At 48.1% G+C, this 24,716-nt stretch overlaps 1 protein-coding gene across 5 annotated transcripts in view; it reads left to right on the top strand.

Moving 5' to 3' along the window:
* The window catches only part of LOC102566162 (uncharacterized), a 98,825-nt gene that overhangs the window by 41,578 nt on the left and 32,531 nt on the right, over positions 1-24,716 (top strand). For 4 of the 5 annotated variants that reach the window (XM_059725659.1, XM_059725662.1, XM_059725663.1 and 1 more), the window contains 6 exons: positions 1,947-1,991; positions 2,840-3,097; positions 3,987-4,037; positions 4,735-4,983; positions 6,396-6,662; positions 10,729-10,809. In XM_059725659.1, coding sequence (XP_059581642.1) covers positions 1,947-1,991; positions 2,840-3,097; positions 3,987-4,037; positions 4,735-4,983; positions 6,396-6,662; positions 10,729-10,809 — 951 coding nt within the window. The remainder of the gene's footprint in view (positions 1-1,946; positions 1,992-2,839; positions 3,098-3,986; positions 4,038-4,734; positions 4,984-6,395; positions 6,663-10,728; positions 10,810-24,716) is intronic. The other variant, XM_059725660.1, reaches the window with a different exon arrangement.

Genomic DNA, 24,716 nt, shown 5'->3' with positions numbered 1-24,716 from the left:
AACTTGCAGAAATGGTAGCCCCTTCTGAAGGCATAAAGTGTGCCATGTTTCAAGAAGATAGGTGCAGGGGATTTGGAGAAACTGCACTCCAAAATCCTGAGAGCAAAACTTGTGTCATGCGTATGTGTTAAGCCACAGCAGGGTCACAGTCTGGACACCCTAGTTGTGAAGTAGTTTTTCCTAATGTTGATCCTGAAATGAGCCTGAAACAATCTTCCAGGAGTTTGTGACCATTACTCCTGGTTTTCCTCAAAGGTGCCCTGGTGAACAGTTGTTCACCGAGCCCTAGATGTACACTTCTGATGTAGCAGTGAGCTGCTACCAAGTCCCCTCGCAGCCTTCCCTATTTCAGGCTGAAGAGTCCCAGGTCCCTCACCCTTTCCTCATATGGCTTGCCATGCAAATCTCTGATCATACCAGTGGCCCTTCTCTGGACTCTCTCAAGCTTTACCACATCCTTGTTAAGGTGAGGAGCCCAGAACTGGACGCAGTCCTCCAGCTGCCATCTCACCAGTGCTGAGAAGAGCTGAGTAGAGCAGAAGAATCACTTCTTTGCATTGGTTTTGCTGGAGATGCATCGATTGATGTATGTCAGCATATTGTTGGCCCTGCTGCCTACAGCATCTCACCACCAACTCATGTTCATACTCTGGTCAATTATTACCCCCAGATCTGTGGTGGCAAGTGACGGGGGATCTTCAGTCCTGCTGCCTGATGAGAGGCAGCAGTTGCACAAGCACCCATGACATGAGTTTTGCCTATCAGCAGCCATAGGTGCAGGGCCCCAGATTCCCCCTGCACCAATCTCCTCGACAGCTGGCAGGCATCATGGCCACAGCAGGGGCCACCATCCCTGCAGTTTTCATCCCACTGTGCCTTAACACAAACAGTGTCACCCATGTCACGAGTTTTGCTTGTCCACAGCTTGAGGTGCAGTTTCCCCCAAACCCCTGCACCGATCTCCTTGAAATGTGACAGGCGGTGTGGCCTCAGCAGGGGTGGGCTACCACCCCTTAACACATACATGTGACATGAGTTTTTCTCTCAAGATTTGGGGTGCAGTTTCTCCAAACCCACTGCACCGATCTTCTTGAAGCTTGGCGTGCATCATGCCCTCAGAAGGTGCTAGCACACTTGAAAGTTTTATTCAATTCTGGCCAGAAATGGTAAAGTCATAGCCTGTTTTGTCCTTCCCCATTATATTCTATGGGTGAAATGTCGAAACAGGGTCAAAACAGCAAAACGTTTCGACAGAACGAAATGGAACAGCCGTTTTGACTCAAAACAGAAGTTGAAATGAAACACTGTTCTATCGAAGCATCGAAATGCTGGTTGAAATGGAATGCTTCTGTCTTGCACAGCCCTATAAAGAAACACCTTGTGAACTTGTGGGAGTGCTTTCTCTCTGTGGAAAAAATAATTCAACCCTCAGTGCCATCAGGTCCATTCCAGACAGCAGCAGCACCAGAACTGGTCCTTACACCCATCAACAGGCTGGTCCCTCCCATATTGTATATGACTGCTGCTCCCATCAGTAGAAATGATGCAGTCCCAAGAGAAGGCTGAGCTTCAACTTTAGGGAAGGGGATTTGAGTCATAGGCTTTCTGTCCCTTCCTGGTCCCGCACGGAGGGCACATTATGCACCCTGACAGTGGTGTCTGGTGTCCAAATGGCACGGAGGAATAGAAAGCCCCTTCCTGATGAAGCAGAGACACTGAGGTAGGAGTCATGGGCCTCTGGATGGTTGTGAGCGGGGGAGGGAGTCCAGAAGCATGTCCAGGAAAATGGAAGTGCTCCTATCCTCTCCCCATTTCACACTGGAGGCCAGGGCCCTTCCAGTAAAGTACACTTGGCACAAATCAGTGTCTGTCTCTCTCACAGGGAAGGCAGACTCAGGCTGTTTCTCTCCATTATCCTTTCACCCTCCTCTCTCTTGTGTTTCCAGATCTTTCTGAGTTATTGGACCTTTACCCCTGGGAAGGAAATGAAGGTGAGATGTGCAGAGTCCTGAGAGATTACCCTTTACTTACTGCATGAAGATATTTGAGCTATTCACTAAGAAAAGCAACTTCTACACCCTAGCTTTATTGCCCTGAGAATTGAGCTGGCTGACCCCAAACACCTCCCATGTCTCCTCCCCTTCCCCACAATCATGCACCCCCTCGCTGTTCCTTCTGGCTCAACCTCTGACACTTGTTGGGAGCTGCCCAGCACTGGGCAGGAGGTGGCACTGACCCTGACGTGCAGTTATCTCAGGCAGCGCCCGTCTCTGCCCCTGCCTCTTCTACCTCTAACCCCCCTGTGCTGGTTTCACACTGCCCTGACTCCAGGTGGTCAGTGTTGAGCTGGGTGTTTTGAGGGCACTGAAGGCCTTCAGGGAAATAAAGGAGCATTTGTAATCAGGACCAGATTGAGCCAAGTCTGGTTGGGATTGCTGGAGAGGAGGTAGGAGGACATCTGTGCCCAGAACAACTCTGCCCGTAGGACTATGGGAACCAAAGGGCTGCCCATGGGTGTGATCCAGGGGCAGAATGGAAGAAGATGAAGAGAGTGGAGCAGTGAACTGCTTCCCCTTCCCATGTGGACATGGCTGGAAGCATGGGAAGGAGAGACTGCAAAACCCACTGACAAAACTCATCCAGTGTGCCCTTGAGTGCTAGGGTTGGAGGCAGGGAAGGTGACCCCTCCAGCATGATCCACTTTTGAGCTCCTTGTGAGGCAGGGCAGCTGTGTCCCAAGCCCTGCTCTGGGAAAATGCCCCAACGAACACCCCCAAGTAGCTTGGCCACCAATCCCACTCACTCTGGCTATTGGCTTGTTTCGTTCTTTCTTATCCAGATCAAACAAGGGAATTTTTTCTTGATTGGAACCGTGAGGAGCTGATTCAGCGAGTCTCCTCAGTGGACACAGTCATGGACCTGCTCTACCAGGATGTGCTGGACCCTGCACAATACCACAGCATCATGGCCGAGGGGACCGACCAGGAGAGAATGCGAAGGCTGTATGCATTGGTCCCACGCTGGGACACACGAAGCAAGGACCGGCTGTACTGGGCTCTGAAGGCAACTAACCGGTTTCTCTTCCCAGACCTAAAGGGTAATAACCATCAGTCTGAGAAGTGCTTTCCCTTGCACCCCCAGGGGCTGTGCCAAGTACATCCTTGGAGAGACATGAGCTTATCTCCCTGAGGGTTATTGCCTGACTAACCCTGGTAGTGGGCCCTGGGTATGGATTTTAAGTCAAAGCATAAAGCACTATACCCTGATGTGCACAAACATACTGGAGCGTTTCCTCTCTGAATGGAGATTACTGCAGTAGTTGGTGCCATCAGGTCCATTCCAGATGGAGCTGGTCCCAGCCGCTCCCTTCAGCGCCGGGCTTCACACAACCCCAAGGGCAGGACTCCAGTGCCCAGCAGCTGCAAGCAAGTCCTATTCATTCCAGTACTGCTGCACTGGCAGGAGCTAGAGATAGATGGGGTCTGGGAGGCATTGACAACCTCCCCAGGCCTGCTGTTTGCAATACTCTGTTGGATTTCAGTGCTTTCCAGTTTAGGGGATAATTATGCTTCATCACAGTGGTGTCTGGTGTTTGGTAAGCAGAGAAGCTAAAAATAACATACCCTCCCCACCTCACCCTCCTGCCAAATACAAGCCCTCTATTCTGGAAGAGGCACTGCAGTTTGAAGTGAGAAATTCTGACCCTGGAAGTGATGGTGAGCAGAGATGGGGGAGGCTGGGAAGAGCCCAAAGAAAGAGGGATCCTTCCCCAGCCCTCTCCCATCCTCGTTCCCTCTCACTGGAGGCAAAGGCATTCCTAAGAAATGGCCGCTGCTCCCAGCTTCCTCCCTTCCCTTCCAGCTGCTGATAAAACCATCCCTCCCAGTGTCCCTTGTGGCTCATGCTGCGATACAGGTGCTGGGATCTGCCCAGCAAGAGGCAGATCCATTGTTACCGCCTCATGTTTTCTCTTCTCTGTCCTGTAGAATCAACTTTCTCCTTGTCATGGCTGTATAGTTCCACAGCAAGCGCTTCAGGTGAGCTATGAACATCCCACCGGCATGCACTTTTATTTAGCTGCAGTAAGGGACATATGCTATTCACAGAAATGCTCAGTTTCTCAACTCTGGCATGGTGCTGTTGGCAAACGAGCCAGGTGCTCCCAGCTGCCATCTTTCACTTCCACCTGCACAATCATCCAAAGGTGCCCACCCCTCTCACTGTGCCTTGTGGCTCAGCCCTTTTGAAAGGTGCTGCCCAGTGAATGGCAGGAGTAGGCAAAGGCCCTGAAATGCTATTCCCTCTGTCAGCCTCCAGCTCTGCCCTGTGTCCCTCCTTTTCCTCCCACCCTTCATGCTAGAAAGGACTTGTTCAGCAGTGGTCACACATGGGCTTCCCCCTCAGCTGATTCCACCAGGAAATTCAACACAGGTCTCATCCCACCCGCTTGCAGCCAAAAGCGTCCCATGTCATGTCCTGTCCTCAACCGCTACACTGTGGTTTGCACACCAGAGTCAGCAGTATTTCTATACAAGGTGACTGTTCAGATCCACAGCACCTGTCTGTAGAGTCAGGGTGCATCCTGGACCTCCCCTGTGGCAGGCAGCTCTGTCCCAGGCCCTGCTCAGGGCTTTGGCTCCAGGGCTGAGGGGAACAGCTCAGGACTCTGGGCCACTAAATCCAGTCACTGTGGGAGAGACTGGATTGGAGTTGTCTTTTCTCTCTTCCTCTCAGGGAAACATTTTATTGACGAGTACCAAGAGCAGCTACTACACCGAGTCTCCTCAGTGGACGACGTCCTGCATCTGCTCTCCAGGCAAGGTCTGGACCCAGCACAACTCCAGAGCATCCAAGCTGAGAGAAACAACCAGGAGAGACTCCGGAAGCTGTTCAAGCTGGTGCCAACATGGGACACAGAACAACAGCATCGTCTGTATTCGATTTTCTGGGACACAAACCCTTTCCTCATGGAAGATCTTCAGGGTAAGATTCACCAGCCCTTGTGCCTATTGGAGTCTGCACTCTGAGCCTTTCCCAGAGGGCACAGTGTCTCAGCTCCTTGCAGTTAAGCCCTGCTCATTACCACTCTCATGGGGCCAGGGACAGAATTTATACGCCAGCTCCCTGCTGTAGATGAAATAACATGAAAGGTCAAAAAAGGTCTCCCTGAGAGCCAGGAAGTCTCTTCAGGAACTGTCTCCATTTCCCACCCACCATTTCCTTTCCCAAGCATTTTTGTGTCACTGTTAAGCATCCGCTGTGTTACGTGAGGGAAGCATATGCAGTTCCTTGTTCAGAGAGATGCCCTGTCTCTGCCAGCGAACCACATTGAGCTTGCCCTAGCGAGGGAAAGATGTTTATGGGGCCAGCTTGCACCTATGGTGTGGAGGACAAAAGGATGCTCCCCCTTGCATGCCCTGTGCAGAGGCTGGGGGTAGGTGGACTCACTGTGCTGCTGTGTGCATGCAGGCAGCTCCTCCATGGGCCTATTAAAGCTGGACTACATCCCAGAAAAGAGGGTGCATATTTGCATATTTTGATGCATCAGGTGCTTTCTAAGCAGACCTGGGCTCTGTAAGCCTCTCCCTCCAGCAGGGAAATGGCTGTTGGGAGCTTATTGAAACTTGGATGCTAACAGTGGCAACTTTGCAAAAGCTCCAAGGAAGAGGCAAGTACAGCCGGAAGCGACAGTGAAAGCCTGGGACCACAGAGCCTCATGCTCTTTTGAGAGATGGTGAAAAGGGGGTTAAAGGATACGCAGGAGGAAGCAGCTGCGGGGTTTGACCAGGGAACAGAGCCTCACAGTCCTGGGCTTGGACTGAGGCCACCCCCCTCCCAAACTCCTCACCCCTCTAACCCACAGAGGAGATTTCCAGAGCCCTCATGTTTGGGGCCCAACACACTGGGGGTGAGGGGTCTTTATCCACCACCAAAGGGGGAACCCAGAGCCTTGTGGGGTGGGACAGGGGAATGCTGATAGGACTCCACAGCACTCAAGGGGTTGGATATAAGGAAGATTTGTTAACAAGAAACAGTCTGTCCGGGCTTCATGGGATGGAAGGTGCTATGCCCCATATGCATGCTTGGAAGACAGATCCAGCTTTTCCTGGGATGAACTCCTTGGAAAAGGCAGGGAGGTAGGGCTGTTCCCCAGCATCCTGTAGCCACATGGAGGGGCTGGGTGGGAGGGAAGAGTGGGCTGCTCTGCCCCACAGCACCAGGCAGCCAGCATTGCTCCTGAGTGCTAGGAATGGGGCAGGGTCTATCCAAGAACCCTCTGGGGAGTGCAGGTCTGCACCTGGTCGGGAGTCTGGAGAAGTGGTCCAAGGGTACACCCCCAAATAACCTGGCCACCAAGCCCAGGTTCTCAGCTGGCTTGTCTGTCTTTAATCCAGCTTTTCCAGAGGGTCGATTTGAACATTTCATCAGGAGGCACCAAGAGGAGCTGATTCAGCGAGTCTCCTTGTTGGCCGGAGCCCTGGGTCTGCTCTCTATGGATGTGCTGCACCCTGAGCAGTACCAGAGCATCATGGCAGAGGGATCTGACCAGGACAGGATGCGGAAGCTGTACGAGCTGGTGCCAACCTGGGGCACAATGGGCAAGGACCAGCTGTACTGGGCCCTGAAGCAAACCAACCAGGATCTCATCACAGAACTGCTGGGTAATATTCAGCCACTGTGCATGAGGAGGCAGGCCTGTCACAGAGGGCAGTACTGTGGGGGCAGGGGAAAGGATTTTTAAGCCCTGGCCATGAGTGTGTACAACAGCTTTCTCCCTGGAGATGATTTTGGTATCTAGAGCCCCAGGGACATTCAAAACAGAGGTTGCTCCATCTCCACCATCCAGAGCTGGGCCTCACTGATCTCAGTGGGCCAAGTCTCTGTTGCCCCTACCATAGTGGGCAGTGCCTGTTGACTTCAAGAGGAAGTTGGCATCAAGCATGAAATATTCACAGAATCAAAGAAATGCTTTTTCTAACTCTTCTTTAACACCTCTGATGATGGAGACTCCACAAATTTCCTAGCCAGTCTGTCTCCTAGCCAGTTTACTTAGACTTCAGGAACACCTTCGATACGGTATCCCACCCCATACTGGTGAACAAGTTAAGAGGCTGTGACTTGGATGACTACACAGTCCAGTGGGTGGCAAATTGGCTAGAGGGTCGCACCCAGAGAGTCGTGGTGGATGAGTTGGTATCCACCTGGAAGGGCGGGGGCAGTGAGCAGTGGGGTCCCGCAGGGCTCGGTCCCTGGACCGATATTCTTCAATGCCTTCATCAGTGACTTGGACAAGGGAGTGAAGTATAGTCTGTCCAAGTTTGCGGATGACACAGACTGTGGGGAGAAGTGGACACGCCGGAGGGCAGGGAACAGCTGCAAGCAGACCTGGACAGGTTGGACAAGTGGGCAGAAAACAACAGGATGCAGTTCAACAAGGAGAAATGCAAAGTGCTGCACCTAGGGAGGAAAAATGTCCAGCACACCTACAGCCTAGGGAATGACCTGCTGGGTGGCACAGAAGTGGAAAGGGATCTTGGAGTCCTAGTGGACTCCAAGATGAACATGAGTCGGCAGTGTGACGAAGCCATCAGAAAAGCCAATGGCACTTTATCGTGCATCAGCAGATTCATGACAAACAGATCCAAGGAGGTGATACTTCTCCTCTATCGGGCACTGGTCAGACCGCAGTTGGAGTACTGCGTGCAATTCTGGGCGCTGCACTTCAAGAGGGATGTGGATAACCTGGAGAGGGTCCAGAGAAGGGCCACTCATACGGTAAAGGGATTGCAGGCCAAGCCCTGAGGAGATATTAGTGAACCTGGACCTCTTCAGCCTCCGCAAGAGAAGGTTGAGAGGCGACCTTGTGGCTGCCTATACGTTCATCACGGGGGCACAGAAGGGAATTGGTGAGGATTTATTCACCAAGGCGCCCCTGGGGGTTACAAGAAACAATGGCCACAAGCTAGCAGAGAGCAGATTTAGATTGGACATTAGGAAGAACTTCGTCACAGTTCGAGTGGCCAAGGTCTGGAACGGGCTCCCAAGGGAGGTGGTGCTCTCCCCTACCCTGGGGGTCTTCAAGAGAAGGTTAGATGGGCATCTGGCTGGGGTCATCTGAACCCAACACTCTTTCCTGCCTATGCAGGGAGTCGGACTCGATGCTCTGTTGAGGTCCCTTCTGACCCTAACATCTATGAATGTATGAATATCATTGCCTCACTGTTCTGTCAGAAAAAAAAGTTTTTCCTGGTATCTGATCTAAACTTATACTGCTGTAGTTTCAAGCCACTACTGCATGTCCTGCTCTCTGCAACATAAGAAAAAAGGTTTTCCCCATTTTTTGTATGGCAGCTCTTCAGACGTTTGAAGACTGCTATCATGTCACCTTTTAACAACCTTTTCTGCAAGCTGACCATATCTATTTCCTTGAACCTCTTCTCATAGGACTTGAGAAGTTCAACCCCTTTATCATTTGTGCCACCTGCCACTAGACCCTTTCTAACTTGACAACACTGATAATTGAGGCTGGGGCTGTTTACAACCTTGTTTTGATTTTAGGAGCCCTGTGCCTGTTGTGGTGGGGGAAGGTGCATTCCCAAAGGAGAGAAATTTCAGCTTTGGTGCATGCCCAAATGACAGAAAATCACCATCCTGGCCATAGTGTCTGCTATTGGGATGGAACAGAAGGCTAAACAGTACTTTCCTTTTAATCAGACACTGGTCCTCTCTTCCACGTAAAAGGAGAAGAGTCTAAACATGTTGTTGATGGCTTAGTAAGGGAGGAGTTGTGTGGCCCATAAGTCCTCAGTGTAAGTGGATTCTGTTAGGTTCTGCTGGTTTCCCATGAAGGGCAGGGGCCATTGATGGCTTTTGCCCTTCACTGCTCCTTTACCTTTCCCAGCTATTCATGTTGCCAATCCAACACCAAGCAATGGCAATAGAAAAAAAAAATGCTGGTTTGCCAGTCTGTTCAGGCAAAATTACTCTGGAAACTATTGCCCTCCAAGTAACACCCAAATGCCAAGGGAGTTGCTGCAGTTTCACCTGATTAAGCCACCCCTGTTCTCACGTGCTGGGGATCTTGCTGGCCATCCGCAATCTAGAGATCCACTGGCAATTGGGAACCTGTCTACATCTGGCAAAGACCACACCGAGGCTGTGTGAAGACCCTTCACAGGGAAAGCCTACATGCCTATGAACTCTGGGCTGTCCATAGTACAGCCATTAACCTCTCAGGAGATAAACCCTGGATTACCAATGCAAATGTCCCTAAATCTGCTCCCACACTCCCTGCCAAATACTGGGCATTTGCTGACATCTTTATAAAAAAACGCAGACACCCTACTGCCCCACAGCCCATATATTTACCCCATGAAGTTGTAAGCAGGAGCAAAGCCTTCCTTCGGTCACCTCCACCCCCTTTCTGAACTAAAGCTGGGGGTTTTAAGGGATTACCTCCAAGAAAACCTGACTAAGGGGTTTATCCAATCATAAATTGGTGATTCTCAACTAGGATGCTGTGAGGGTGTCAGAAAACAAAAGGAAAAGGTTTACGTGGTTCTGTAGGGGCTGAGCCACCTTCTATCGGCTAGCCCTTCCTCTCTGGGATGTAGTTCCATCTTTTGCACTGTGTTCCTGGTGGTGCTTCTCCAGCCGGTGGCTCCCAGCTTGCTGTAGCTCCTCTGAGCTCCTAAGCCAGCTGGCTGCTGGATCACCACTGCTATGGCCATCCCACTCACCCTGCTAGGTTTCGGGACATGTATTCTTCCTCCTCTTTTCATCCAGGTTTCTCCCCTCTCTCCCTCCTTCTGGGGATGCTCTAGCATTACAGAGCAGTTGCTCTGGAACCGCAGCTGCCGGGGAGATTTTTTTTCCTTCGCTGGCTCCTGCCAGCTCTCGGCAGGTATCACCAAATTCTCCTTGTCTCTACACATACTCCTCCTTAAGATGCCACTAAGCACCTTTTTTTGCTCTCTCTGGGGTAGTGGATGTGTTTGGCTGCTGTGGTTGATGTAACTTTCCATGCCTGTTCTTTACCAGATGCTTTGATTTTTCAAGCTGACCTAAGCTGTCAGTTGCCATTGGGCAGCAGCTTTGACAGTACCCTATCCTCTTTGTGAAGAAAAAGGATGGTTCCTTACACCTGTGCATGAAGTATCAAACCGTGAATAGGGTCATAATCTGGAACTGGGAAAATGTATGTCTTCAGAAAGTTGGATCCAGGGGACATGCAATTTAATATGTATCCATTAGAAAAAGGAACGGAAGGCACTCCTCCATCATCAATTGTGAGGATTTATGCCGAGTCTTCCTGGAGTCGAGTTGTCGTCCCCCATTAGGATCGAGTGTTAGCTTTAGAGCTTACCTGCTATGACTTCGATGAAAAGGAGGATACAGGATAGAAATGATTCTAGGAGACAAGGTGGCTGTTAGTGACTCAGGATACTGGCTCCTCCTCACAGGGCTCCTCCATCCCCATCCCCTGCCCTATCCGCACCAGGTGTTCTGCACTTGCTATTCTTTGTCTCCAGGAGTTTCGGCTCCATGGTTATCCTGTCCCAGTTCCACAAGTCCCCTCTTTGCCCTGCCTGCTTGCCCTGTATTTCCCCACATGGGTCCCAAGCTGGCCGCTCCCCAGTTCAAATCCCACCCTTGACTTTCAGGACTCGTTCTGGGGGTACCATCCCACCTGACTACAATCCCTTCTTTGCCTTTCCTCTTTTCTAGGTTCCTGGACTGGTTCATCACACTCTTCCATATTGAATCCACAAGATGAGATGATGTTTCTTCTTCCCCTGTTCCTCAAAGGTAATTGGGCTGCCGGGACACCTTCTCAAGTCCTGGGGTCAATCCCCTTTTGCCAGCATCTCTCCATGCTCTCCCCGTTTCCTTCTCAGACTTCTCTCTTCAGGATGGATGCTGACTGCTTTGCCGGTGTCCCTTAAATTCCCCATGCTAATTAGGTGGGTTTGCTGTGCCAGTTCACAATTCGCTGCTTCCCCAGCTCCCCCAGCTGATCCTCTGTGCCTGACCCTGACTGTACAGTGCCCAATGACTAGGGAGATGATGATCCAGCTGCTCATGGGTCCTGTTACTCATTAACCAGAGCAAGCAGGGAGCAAACACCAGCACACATTACTCGCAACAGCTTTATTCAGAATGGAGACTGCTTTGGACTAGCTCCCAAAAAACCAACAAACTGGGAAGCTGCCCCAAAAAATAGTTCATTCCTATATTTATATACTTTAGTTCAGGTTTATTAACATTCACTCTACCTATGTCCCTCCTTGGGTTCCACCCATGTCTCCTCCCATCTCAAGCTCCTCCTCGGTTTACTGTTTACTTCATTAGCGTGGAATTGCCTATGCGTTTCCTTCGTTTACATACCTGTCTGCTAAAAGTGCATGCATAAGGCCATGAACTTGGGTACTATCAGTCAATCACTGGTTCTTTCTAGTTCTTGGCTGACTTCAGCACCATCTCCATGGCCTTGCTTCTGCTTTATCTCCTGATGATAGCTAGTGGGCTGCATCTTGTTCTTCTTACACAATGTGCTCTAACACTATGACTTTGTTTAGAAAACTGCTTGCCCAAGCATTTGCAAAGTCAGTCTTAATATATCATCCTACCTTGTGACCAGCAGCTCTGCTGAAACATAGGAAAAAGCCTTTGTATTCAACTGCAAATCTAGTGCTTCCCAAAAATCAAAACTATTGTCACCCTAACACTCCTTATTACCTCCGGCACAGCATTTCTCCCACCCAGGCTGGCCATATCTCTGTCCTTTGTCTGCGTTTGCCCTGGATCATCTGGGTTTGTCATGGAAGCTTTTTATTCTCTGGGTCCCAGGAACAACATGACTGACATGTCTGCCTTGTTCTAAAATCAGTGCTTCAAATTGGAGAAGTGCAGGTTTGACTGCACCACCATGGAGTTCTTCTGATATATAATCTGTTTGCTACATGGCTGAGATTATAGCAGCATGGCCGAAAATCTGGCAGCAGTGGCTTCAGGGGTAGCGGGTGTGCTAGGAGGGGCAGTGGTGAGCAGCCAGACATGAAGCTGGCGTCGGTGGTGGGGGGAGCAGTGAGTGGCCAGACATGAAGCCGGCAGCATTGGCAATGGAGGGGAGGGGGTGGCTAGTGGCTGGACACAGGGGGCCCTTTAGCTGTGGGACCCACTGTGGCTTCAGGTTTCACATGATTGGGCAGGCCGGCCCTGGCCCCTGGACCTCCTTTTCCACCCCGCCCCTTTCACCTTTATTTTCTTTGAGCAATCTCCCCTTCAACTCTTCTGAACCCCTCCAGTGCTCAGGCTTCTGTTCTCTGCCTCTCCTGGGCTCTGGTCTGATTACTTCCAACAGACTCTGCCCTCCTGGGCTTTGGGCCCCCTGACCCCAGTTCTCACCCCTTATGGGCTTCAGATCCTTGACCCTGTTTTTTACCCCTCAATGGGCCATGGGCCCCGACCCTGCCTGCTCTCATCACTGCTGCTCTGGCCCGTCCCCCTATCCCTCAGCCCCTGGCCTCACTCCTGGGCCAGTTTAGACCTCCACCATCCCTGCAATCTCCATCCCTAAACCACTGATCTTGCCTACTCCAGTTCAGGTGTTAGTCAGGAGCCTTGCTGCAGCCCTTCTGCTCAGAAGCTCTTCACTCCATGACTTCCAGGTCAGACTGTTCACCCAGCTCAGCCCCTGGGTTTATATCCTGCAAGCCCAGCCTGTTTTGGGTCATGTGGCTCTTTTGATTGCCTCCTGCCTCACCTGCAGCCTGCTTCTCCTGCAGCCTGTCTTCCCTTAAGGTAGCTGGAGCTCCAACTCCCTACTACATGGGGTAGAAAGATAAAGCCCAAGAGAGCCATTTATATGCTGACAAGCATAGTTTCTTCCAGGAAACAAAAGCCATCTATGATTCCAACCTTTCATGGTGCAGTACTACTTTTCTGGAATCGTACAATGGTTTTATGCTCCTCAAAGATAACAAATCTATCTAAGATAAATGGAAAGAGCACTTTGAGGCACTCCTGAATTATAAGTTATATATGGCAGATGCCACCATCGAGTCCATTCCCCAACACCCCAAAAGGGGAACTTTCACCAACCCTTCTATCCTAGAGGAAGTCTAGCATGCCATTAAGGAAACCATGAAGGAAGCCAACAAGGCTATTGAGGAATCACCTTTCTTTCCACAGCAGGGAAAATCCTCGCCCACCTCCTTCTGGATCATTTTCTATCTCATGCTGAGGAAGTGCTGCCAGAATCTCAGTGTTATTTCAACCTACCCCATGCAGCAATTGACATGATTTTTGCTCCCTGTCAGGTCCAAGAACAATGTCAGAAATAACATTAGGGCCAGTATCTGATCTTCATTGACCTTAAAAAGGCCTTTTATTCAATCAATCATGAAGTCTTGTGGAAAGCACTAGCCAGATTTGGATATTCTGAAAAAAAATCAAGGTCTACTGTCAGATCATTCTTTGCAGTGGATAAGGGACAGTTCCATTTGTTATCCAAACTGGTGTCAAGCAAGGATGCATCATGGCTCTAACTCTGCTATCCGTCTTTTTTGACCATCATCTTTGTTCTAGTTAAGAACTGCCTTCCTTCTGGAATTGACTTTGAACGCTGAATAGATGGAAGGCTTTTCAGTATGGGGCATTTTTGTTCAAAGACTCAAGTATTCATAACCGCCATTCCTGACCTTCAATAGGATGATGGTTATGACATCCATGTGCACAATGAGGAAAATCTCCAGGCCATGATGGATCTCTTTGTATCAAGAAGACTAAAGTGCTGTATCAGTCTGCTCCTGGCCATGAATGTGACCCCACTTCACAAATTACCCTTGAAGGAAAGATCCAGATGGTAGGTGAGGACTTCCCTTGCCTTAGTAGCCACTTCTTTCAGAGAGAACCTTGATGAGGAGATTTAGCACAGGATCTGGTGTACAACTACTTCTTTTGGGAAATTACTTTGGTGTGTTTTCTTGGTTGAAATCTCCAGGAAGACACCAAAATCCAGGTCTACACAACTGTCATCATCCCCTCTCATCTATAAATGTTACATGCGAGTGATCTACTGCCAACATTTCAAGAGCCTGAAGAGATGACACCAATGATATCACTGGAAAATCCTCCTTGTCAAATGGGAAGATCACTGCACAAATGCCAGCATCTTTGCTGAATCCAGGGTTACCAGCATGAAGTCATTGTTCCTCAAGCACCAACTTCTCTGGACTGTGCATTATGTGAGGATGCCTGACTCCCAAAACAAATGCTTTACTCCCAGTTTAGCAGTGGCCTGAGATGTCATGGTGACCAGATGAAATGCTACAAGGACACATTGAAGGCACACCTAAAAAAACTTCTTTGGGTTGACTGTCATACCAATACTTACGTAATTCCTGTAGTACTGCTTTAAGATGTTATATGTGTTGAGCCCATGACTGGGAATAAATTACAATACCATCAATGTATGCCGTGGCATACATCATGTGCGGGGTCAGGATATAATCCATTAGCCTTTGGAAAATTGCCGCTACTCCATGCAGGCCGAACAACCTCCTTGTAAATTCAAATAATCCCCAAGGCATACCAAAAGCCTTTTTAGGCTGATCTTCCTCAGACATGGAGAACGGCCAATACCCTTTTGATAGGTCTATTGTAGATATATACTTTGTTTGACCTATTTGCTCTAGTAATTCCAGTATAATGCTCTAGTGTATGTGGCATAGAAAATGCATCAAAATGGGCAATGCTATTTACTTTTCTAAAATCAATGCATATTCTAAATGACCCATCTGTTTTGGGTATTATAACCATTGGGCTATGCCAGGGGCTTCTTGATGGTACAATAACCCCTTGTTCCAACATTTTCTTTATCTCGCTATACAATTGTGATTGCAGGTGATGTGGCACTGGTTGCCACCTTTCCCTAACAATCATTCCCCAACTATTTTATGCATCACCCTTCTCACTCGCCCTGGCTTTTCATTAAACACACCTTCAAAACTAGCAATAATAATCCTTAGTTCATTTTGTTGTTCCTCAGTCAACTTCAGCCCTTGCTATATGATTTCTCTTATTCTCCCCCTCCCAAATATCTCCTCTATTTCTGGTCTGGGTTTGTCTTTATCTTCTTCAAGATTGATCAACCAGCCTTCTGGCTCCTGCCACACTTTCAATAAGTTCACATGATATATTTAGTGCTCCTTCTTATGCCTTGGACAGTACACTTCATAACTGACAGGTCCGGCCCTTCTCACTATTTCAAAAGTCTCCTTCCATTTAGTCAACAGTTTATTTCATAGATTTCATAGACATTAGGGCTGGAAGGGACCTCGGAAGTTCATCAAGTCCAGCCCCCTGCCCCAGGGGCAGGAAGTCAGCTGGAGTCATAGGATCCCAGCAAGAAAAACATCCAGATTTCTCTTGAAGGCATTCAAAGTGGGTGCTTGAACCACGTCCAGTGGCAGGCCATTCCAGTCCTTGGGGTCTCAGACAGTAAACAAGTTCTTCCTTATGTCCAGCCTGGAATGGTCTTGCAGGAGTTTATAACCATTCAACCTTGTCATCCCTTGGGGTGCTCTGGTGATCAAATGTTCCCCCCGGCACTGGTGAACACCCCTTATAAACTTATAGGTGGCCATCAGATCACCCTGGAGCCTGAACTTTTCCTGGCTGAAGAGTCCCATAGCTATCAGCCTCTCGTCATAAGGTCTGTTTCCCTGATCTTTGATCATGAATGTGGCTCTTCTCTGGACTCTCTCAAGTTTCTCCATTTCCTTTGTGAATTGTGGAGCCCAAAACTGAACACAATACTCCAGCTGCAGCCTCACCAAGGCTGAATACAGGGGGAGAATGACATCCTGGGGTTTGTTTGAGAAGCATCTATGGATGCAATCCAGGGTTTTGCTCACTTTACTAGCTGCAGCATCACATTGAAGGCTCATATTCATCTTGTGGTTAATTTTGACCCCCAAGTCCCTCTCGTCCGTAGTGCTAGTCAGTGTACCACTGCCAAGCCTATAAACATGTTGTGGGTTTTTCCACCCAAGGTGGAGGACCTTGCATTTTTCAGTGTTAAACACCATCAGGTTCTCATCTTCCTATTTGCTGAGCCTGTCCAGGTCAGCCTGGATCACCCTCCTGTCCTCAGGTGTGGATGCTTTACCCCGGAGTTTGGTATCATCAGCAAACTTGGCCAGTCCACTTCTGACTCCAGTGTCCACATCATTAATGAAGATGTTGAACAAAATAGGTCCAAGAACAGAGCCTGGAGGGACCCCACTGGTTATAGGGCACCATGATGATTGGCTTCCATCAACCACCACCCTCTGGGTCCAACCACGGAGCCAATTTCCCAGCCAGCAGATCATGGTGGACCCAAGGCCACAGTTGGCCAGTTTTGCCAAGAGGTGATCATGGGATACCAGATTGAAGGCTTTTTAAAAGTCAAGATATATGACATCAATTTCTTCCCCTTGTCCAGATGATAGGTCACCTGGTCATAAAAGGAAATGAGTTTGGTCAAGCACGACCTACCCGCAACAAACCCATGATGGCTATACCTCAGGATGTTGCCATCAGCCAGTCCATTAAGAATGGCCTCTTTGATAATTTTTTCTAAGACTTTCCCCAGGCTGGTGGGCCTATAGTTTGCTAGATCCACTTTCCTCCCTTTCTTGAAGATAGGCACCACATTGGCCTTCTTCCAATCATCAGGCTCTTCACCAGAGCGCCAGGAGTTCTCAAAGATCCATGTCAAGGGCTGAACTATGATGATGGCCAACTCCTTGAATACCTTCAGGTGTAAACTGTGAGGGCCAGCTGACTTGAAGCTGTCCAGCCTCTCCAGGTGTTCCTTCTTGAGGTCAGCATTGATGGAGGGCAAGTAATCACCCTCACCCAGGCATCCCTGTCCCATAATGGGCAGGGGTGTCCCATGGGACTTTTGAAAGACCAATGCAAAGTACCATTTGGTAAGTTGGCTTTTTCCTGGGCGTCGGTCATCAATTGTCCCTTCTGGTTTAGCAAGGGTCCAATGTTGCCCTTGCTTTTTCTCGGGCTCCCCACATATCTAAAAAAGGACTTTTTATTATCCTTGATGCTTGTAGCCAGTTGGAGTCCCATCACAGCCTTGGCTTTCCTGGTTCACTCCCTGAAGGTCTGGACCAGTGCAGAATATTCCTCCTTGGAGGTGGATCCAGTCCTTCATCCTTTGTCGGTCTGTCTTTTTAGACACAGGAGGTCTGCTAGATCCCTGGAGAGCCAAGGGGGCTGCTGTGCCCTTTTGCTGCCCTTCCTCCAAGACAGAATAGCCTTAGCTTGTGCATCTAGGATCACTCCCTTGAGGAACAACCACTCTTCCTCCACTCCACACTCCTTGGGGTCATGGTCCCTTAGGGCTTCACCAACAATTCTCCTGAGCTTGTCAAATTCAGTCCTCCTGAAGTCGTGGACCTCTGTACTGGTGACTGACTTGCCAGCTCTTTGGTGGATGGTGAAGGTGATCAGCTTGTGGTCACTGCCACACAGCTTCATTTCAATAGTTAGGTCACTGATTAGGTTATTCAGTTGCCAGTAGCCAGGTCGAGCAGCAGTTTACCTCTCAATGGCCCGTAGACTTCTTGAGTCAGATAGAACTCATCCATGTAGGTGAGGAAGCTTTGTGACCACTCAGATTTGGCTGAGTGCTCTTCCCACGAGATGTCCAGGTAGTTGTAGTCTCCCATGACAAACATGGACTGGAAGCATGTGTTGGGGAAAACTTGTCCCTGGGTTCATTAGGTGGAGGCTCAGACGAACAACAACATAAGTTTAAAGACTTGATTTATTAAAGAATGCATTCTGAACAGACAACTGCCCCGAGAGGAAACTGTCTGTTGTTCTACTTCGCGTGCAGCTTGATTATATAGCAAGTATGATATGGGAAGTATGACATCATATGCATAGTAACAGATACATCAATCTATTTAATAGCCACACTCTTTCTATACTAGTATCCTGTTTTTACTAAACTAGAATTGTTCCAGTTTGTGCTTAGCCTAGCAGTTTGGGGTCATGCCCTTTGACTTCCTCATAGTTTCAGCTGTGTACGTGACCTGCTCGCTTACATATAATGGCGATTGACTCCGTTCTGTTCCCCTTCATTTCCCCCTTTGATCCTTCAAAAGAAGGATCACTCTATTTCTGTCTGGTGCAGGTCTGTCCATAGTTTCTCCTGTTTTATCTCATTTTCCTTAATTTCTACCATCATTTGTTGTTGGTATGGGTGTACCATTTTTATGACAATGTCCTCCTATTAGAGAGCAATCCCACACGGTAGTATTTGGTAGCTCTATTGATTTACAGGTTATTGAGCCATCAGTGGTTGATTGATCATATGGGTTATACCAACTTTTGAAACGTTTGCACCATGTTCTGTCTTTGGTGTGATTATTCATCCAAACTCCATTACCCATATCATAGTGGTTACACTTACTATGCCCCACTGAATAATTTTGCTGTTGGGAGTAGTTGCGTACCCAACACATTTCTCCCTGTTGAGGTGTCACCTTAAGGTACTTGGCATCATTCCAGGTGGCATTGTTTGGGTCTGCCCACCGCACAGTTAAAACTGGAAGGGTTAAAGGTCGCGGTATCATTAGAAATCCTTCATCATTAGTTCTGGGGATAAGTCCACAGACCCAACAATCAGAAACATTTAAGGCCAAAGTAACCCTTTTCAGGAACTGTAAATACACATTTGCATTTGCCGTAACTAGTACCACTAACATTAACATGAACAGCTTCATTATGTTGAATTCTGTTGGCAGGTATTGTTTGGCTTGCCTCTGCAGGCAATTCTTCTGGATCACATTGTCACTTGCTTCACCGCATGGAAGATTTCTTTTACTGAAATCACTGTATTTGGTTTATTTTTCTTCGGACGCAGGTTGTAGGTATGAGGGGGCTCAACCCAGTGAGCTGCTTCAGCGCTTACATCGGGAGACCTTCTTCCTCATTAAATCCAGTTCCCATTGGAGTGGGATTTAAATCCAGCTGGGTCAGTTCCTGATCAATTTGTTCTGCTTCTTTTGGCGTTAAGGTTCTTCTGCAATGAGATGCATGGATCCAGGCAAACTTTCCATCAATCTCTACAGCCGTATTGGTGGTTAGTAAGACTTGATAAGGTCCATTCCATCTAGGCTGCAGACAGTTTTTCCGGGGAAATTCTTTTACAAGGATCCAGTCTCCAGGGCTTAGAGAATGGCAAGGAACATCAGTAGGCACAGGTAAGGCTGCACTGACCTGTGGGAACAAAGCTTTAGCAGTTTTCATGAGTCCTCTGCAATAATTTAACACATTCTCATGGCCTTCCAACAGGCTTGCTGCTTTTTGTTCATTGATAGGGTGTAGGCCTACATTCATCGGTCTACCAAACAAACTTTCATATGGCGTCAACCCATGTTTTCTCTCTGGCATGTTCCTGAGGTGCATCAGTGTAATTGGAAGAATGTCAGGCCAAGAAAGTCCAGTTTGCTTACAAAGTATGGGTAATTTGGATTTAATATCTCGGTTAAGATGTTCAACCTTTCCTGAGCTTGCTGGGTGATAAGGTGTGTGGAATTTCCATGTAAACCTCAATGCCTTACTTAATTCTTTCTGAATTTGCAAGATAAAACGTGGCCCTTGATCTAAGTCTACCGTAAGGGGTATGCTGAATCTTGAAATTAATTCAGTCATTAATTTCTTTGCTACAGAGACTGCGTCTGCCCTTCTGGCAGGGTAGGCTTCTATCCAGCCACTGAAATGGCATATTACAACCAGAACATGCTTAAACCCTTTGCTAGGTGGGAGATCAATGAGGTCTATGTGCAAGTTCTGAAATGGTCCATGGGACCATGGAGTAGCACTGGCCTGGACATGTGTTGGTTTACTAATTCCATGTTGTAGGCATATAGCACAGGTTTCCGATACCTTTTTCACTTCTGCATGAATGGTGGGTGCATACCAGTACCTTAAAATGTTCTCAGCTCATCCCCTTTTGCACGCATGTCTCATTTCATGGGACGCGCGGGCAAGCTGAGGGACAAGGGTTTTTGGGGCAATAATGCGCCCATCCAGAGACTTCCGTAGGGTATCAGAATGTAAAGTACAGCCTGCTGCAAGCCACACACGCCTTTTGGATTCTGGAGCTGCATCTTGGAGGAGAGAGATATTAGATAGTGAAAGATTAAGAGTTGCACATAAGGATATAACAAGTGGGGTGCCTTCGAGGGTGGCACGCTGCACGTGCTGATCCACACAAGCATTTCCTTGGCTTATTGGATCAGAGCCTCCTGTATGAGCTTTGCAGTGTATAACAGAAATCTGTTTAGGGAGTAAAATAGCATCTAACAAGGCGTTAATTAGCGGAGCATGAGAAATTGAGGACCCTGCAGAGGTAAGGAATCTGCGATGCTTCCAAATCTGACCTGTGGAATGGCACACTTTGAAGGCATAGTGAGAATCAGTGTAAATATTAGCAGACTTATTTTTAGCTAGAATACAAGCACGGGTTAAGGCTATTAGTTCAGCAGGTTGCGCACTATGGATACCAGGGAGACTGTGAGCTTCAATGACTGCATGTGGTGAATATACGGCGAATCCCGCACAAAGTTGCCCAGTCATGTCTCTTTTGCATGAGCCATCTATGAAAAAAATACAATCAGGGTTAACTAGAGGTGTATCTGTGAGATCTGGATGTGGGGTAAATACCTGATCTGTCTGAGTAATGCAGTCATTATCTAACAAGTGAGTATCTCCATCGTGCGGTAAAGGTAAAAGAGAAGCAGGATTTAAAACATTACAACAAACAATAGTAATGTTATCAGCAGCTAAAATAGTGCACTTATAAGAAGATAACCTTTGAGAGGACAAGTGTTGAGTTTTTCCACAGTTTAACAAGGCAGATACAGCATGGGGAACAGCAAGGGTAAGGGGAGATCCTAACACTATAGCTGCTGACTTGTCCAAAAGCAATGCAGCGGCAGCTATGGCACGCAGGCAGGGTGGAACTCCTTGTGCAACAGGATCAAGCAAGTAAGAAAAATAAGCAATTGGTTTGTGAAAAGAACCAAAATGTTGAGTCAGAACTCCAAAAGCAACACCTTCTCTTCCATGACAGTACAAAGTAAAGGGCTTATCGTAGTCAGGGCATCCCAATGCTGGTGCAGAGGCTAGGGCTGCCTTTAAATCAACAAATGCCTGTTCATGGTGTTCGGTCCACGAGAGAGGGTTATCAGTGGAATCATCTCTAGTAAGCTCGTTTAAGGGTTTTGCCAGTAAGGAAAATTTGAGTATCCATTGTTGACAATATGAAGCAGAGCCTAGAAACCCTCTGAGTTGTTTCTTGGTAGTGGGTTTGGGGGGAGAAAGAACAGCAGAAATGCGATCTGTAGTTAAATGTCTATGCCCCTTGGAGATTTCGTGCCCCAAATATATAACTTTTGGCTGGCAAAACTGCAACTTAGCTTTGGAAGCTTTATGACCTTGTTGGGCGAAACATTTTAGAAGGTGAATTGTATCTGTAACACAAGCAATTTCAGTTTCTGAAGCAATCATAAGATCATCAATATATTGAATGAGTACTGAGTTACAAGGTAATGTAAGAGTATCTAAATCTTTCTTTAGCGCTTGAGAAAATATGGAAGGACTTTCAGTGAACTCTTGAGGCAATCGTGTCCATGTATATTGCCTTCCTTTGTAAGTGAATGCAAACAGAAGTTAGGAGTTAGGGTGTATTGGGATAGAGAAAAAAGCAGAACATAATTCAACAACAGAAAAGAAAGCAGCAGAGGCAGGAATCATGCTGAGGATAGTGGAAGGGTTTGGCACAACAGGATGAGAAGGAATAACAAATTGATTATTTTTTCTTAAATCTTGTACAAAGCGATAAACAGGTTTTCCATGCTTGTCTAATTTCCCAGGTTTCTTTACAGGTAGGACAGGGGTATTACAGGGAGAGAGAACTGGAATTAAAACACCCTGTTGCAACAGTGCATCTATGACCGGGGCAATTCCTTCCTCAGTATGGCGGCAAGGTGCCCCCACAGGCTCTTGAGGGAGAGAAAAGAGAACCCGCGGACCCCAGACCCCAAGAGCAAGCCCCCAGAGGGGTGTACGTACCTGCCGAAGAGCAGCAGGAGCAGGAGCTGCGTTCGCGGCTGCAGCCACGCAAACTGGCATTACGCCGGCTGTGGCATCAGCTGTTCCTGGCGTGGGGAACAGCTGAGCCAATCCCAGCGGCCATATCGGCCGCGGCAAGAAAACTTGAGAACACCAGTAGAGCAGGGAGAGGGAGAGAGCCGGAGAGAGAGAGTACAGGCAGGCAGCTCATGCGGCAAACTCTGGCACAGAGAGGAGAGGACCCAGCCTACGGGTCTCAAGCAGGCAGCTTAGGGAAGAGCTTTAAGCCTTCTACGGGAGGCAGAGCAGAAGGCAGACAGAGAGTGCAAGCAGAGGCACTCTCTCAGTCTCCTAAAGTGGCTGATGCTCAGGAGGCAAGGGAGCTCCCTGCTGTTGGTAGGGGAGAGGAGACAGCGGAGGATCCAAGAGGGAGCTGGAATCAGGGGGATCATCTTGCAACTCCGAACTCGGAGGAGTATTTTCTGTAAAAAAGGGGGAAAAAAATCTCTCCAAGTAGAAGGGAGAGTGACCGGGAACCAGAGAACCGGTCTGAGGCCATCATACGAGGCCTGGAAACATCTAGAACGCATCACCCAGCGGCTGGCGCGTGGACGGGGTGTAGGGGAAGCGGAGCCCCGTGGAACACTGTGTCGGACAACCGTGAGTACCACCGTCTATCGGGAGGCCCATCCAGGACAAAGATCTCCGCTGTAGACCCCTCTTAATGTGCATTTTAACATCCAAGTCGTGGCAGGCGAGTTGAGGGGCGGGGCAACACCCCGATAGGCGGCGCAGAGCAAGGGCATAAGCTCCACACTCAGCTTCTCGGGAAAGGGGATACTGATCTACAGCAGGAAAAGATTTGCGTGTATTATAAATCAATTGAACTGGCTCAATGTTCAAGAGCTTCCCCATTTCATTGAGGTGGGAAGCCCACAAGGACTCTGGCATCGGAAAGAGATGGAGAGTTGGAAAAGTCACCATCTATTTGGTTATTCTCAGGGGCTGTAGAGAACAAGAGCATTCAAATTTTGCGTCTGATCAGAGGGCAGATCTAAATACACACCCTCAGGGGAACAGTAGATTGTGGCACCCAATTTACACAACGAATCTCTTCCTAATAGATTTACTGGAGCAGTAGGACTTAACAAGAAAGCATGGTCAGCAGACAATGGCCCAAATTTGACTGTAGCTGGACTAGAATATTTATGCGGAATGATTTGTCCCCCTACTCCAATTGCATTGACTGTTTCATTGGTGGGTATTAGTCTTCCAGCTTCCTCATATTTTATAGTAGACATAGAGACCCCTGTATCTACGAGGAAACTATGAAATTTGTCATTAACAATCACAGTTACACTGGCATCTTTAGAGGTTTTGATGAGAGAATGCTGTGCAGCACATCCCGGAGACACAGAGGCCGTGCTAAACCGTCATTGAGTAGGGCTTGAGGGGCAGGAAACAGATGGGCCATTACGCTGCGGCCGGTTTGGGCAATTGGTTTTCCAGTGTCCCTTTTGTTTACAGTAATTACAAACATCATCAGGACGCGGCCCACGTTGGAAATGCAACTGAAAAGGAGGTACATTTGGTCTTGAGTTAACTTGTGAATGAGGGTTTTGATCAGACGCTGAGGCCCCATGATAAAAGTTTTTGTGAGGTTGGAAGTATGGGCGAGTATCTGTACGCTGTTTTTGTTCTAAGTCTTGGATTTGCAAAGCCATAAGGCTACTTTTAAGTTCTTTTCTTTTTTCCTTTTCTGCCTGCTGTTGTTCCCATAAATCTACACAAGCCTGAATAATCTCGGCCATGGGTTTACCCTTCCAGCCCAGGACTAATTTCTGTAGTTTATCTTGTAGCTTCGGCTGTAAATTCTTTACATAAGTGGTAACTATTAACCCTCGCATATTTTCTGCACCAGGATCAATGCCAGTATGTATTTAAAATACTGAGGGTCTCCAAAGGTGGTTACAATCAATCTTCCTCCCTCTTGAGCATATAGGGTTATTACAGTCTGCCCATTTGGACCCCTTTTGATATTTTTAATGTCATAAAATGGTCCTAATTCGGACTTAAAATTTTTCTTAACATCATGGACAGTGGGCAGGTCATCCTCATCTGAACTTGAGTCAGTAGAAGGTGGGGGAGAGAGGGGAGCGGTTGGTGTTTTAGCAGAATTTTGTCTGGCACTGCTTTCAGAGGTAACAGACCCCTCTGCAGAAACTGGAGGTGGAGGTGGAGAAGCTTGACTGGGTACCCAGGAGTCTAGCAAATTGTCTGTGTCTTCCAGAGTGGTGGTATTGTTGGGCGCCGCAATACTGGGGTACAGTTTTTTATAGGTAGGAGGATCAGGTGGGGGAGCTCTAGGGCTGGATTTTGCCTCTTTTAAAGTAGCCAGTTTTTTTTTTTCAATTTTTTTTTGAATCTCTAAGACTAGCCTCAATTGATTTTTCTTTTCTTTTAGAAGCTTCATTATCCCATAGGTACCAATATTCCATTTGCTTGGGCTTGGGTATTTCTAGGAATCCCCTCAGGTAATTTAATTTGTCAGGGTCAAAGTTTAC

Source organism: Alligator mississippiensis, chromosome 4, assembly GCF_030867095.1.
Source record: "Alligator mississippiensis isolate rAllMis1 chromosome 4, rAllMis1, whole genome shotgun sequence".
Lineage (NCBI taxonomy): Eukaryota > Metazoa > Chordata > Crocodylia > Alligatoridae > Alligator > Alligator mississippiensis.
This window is presented reverse-complemented; position numbering and strand designations above follow the sequence as displayed.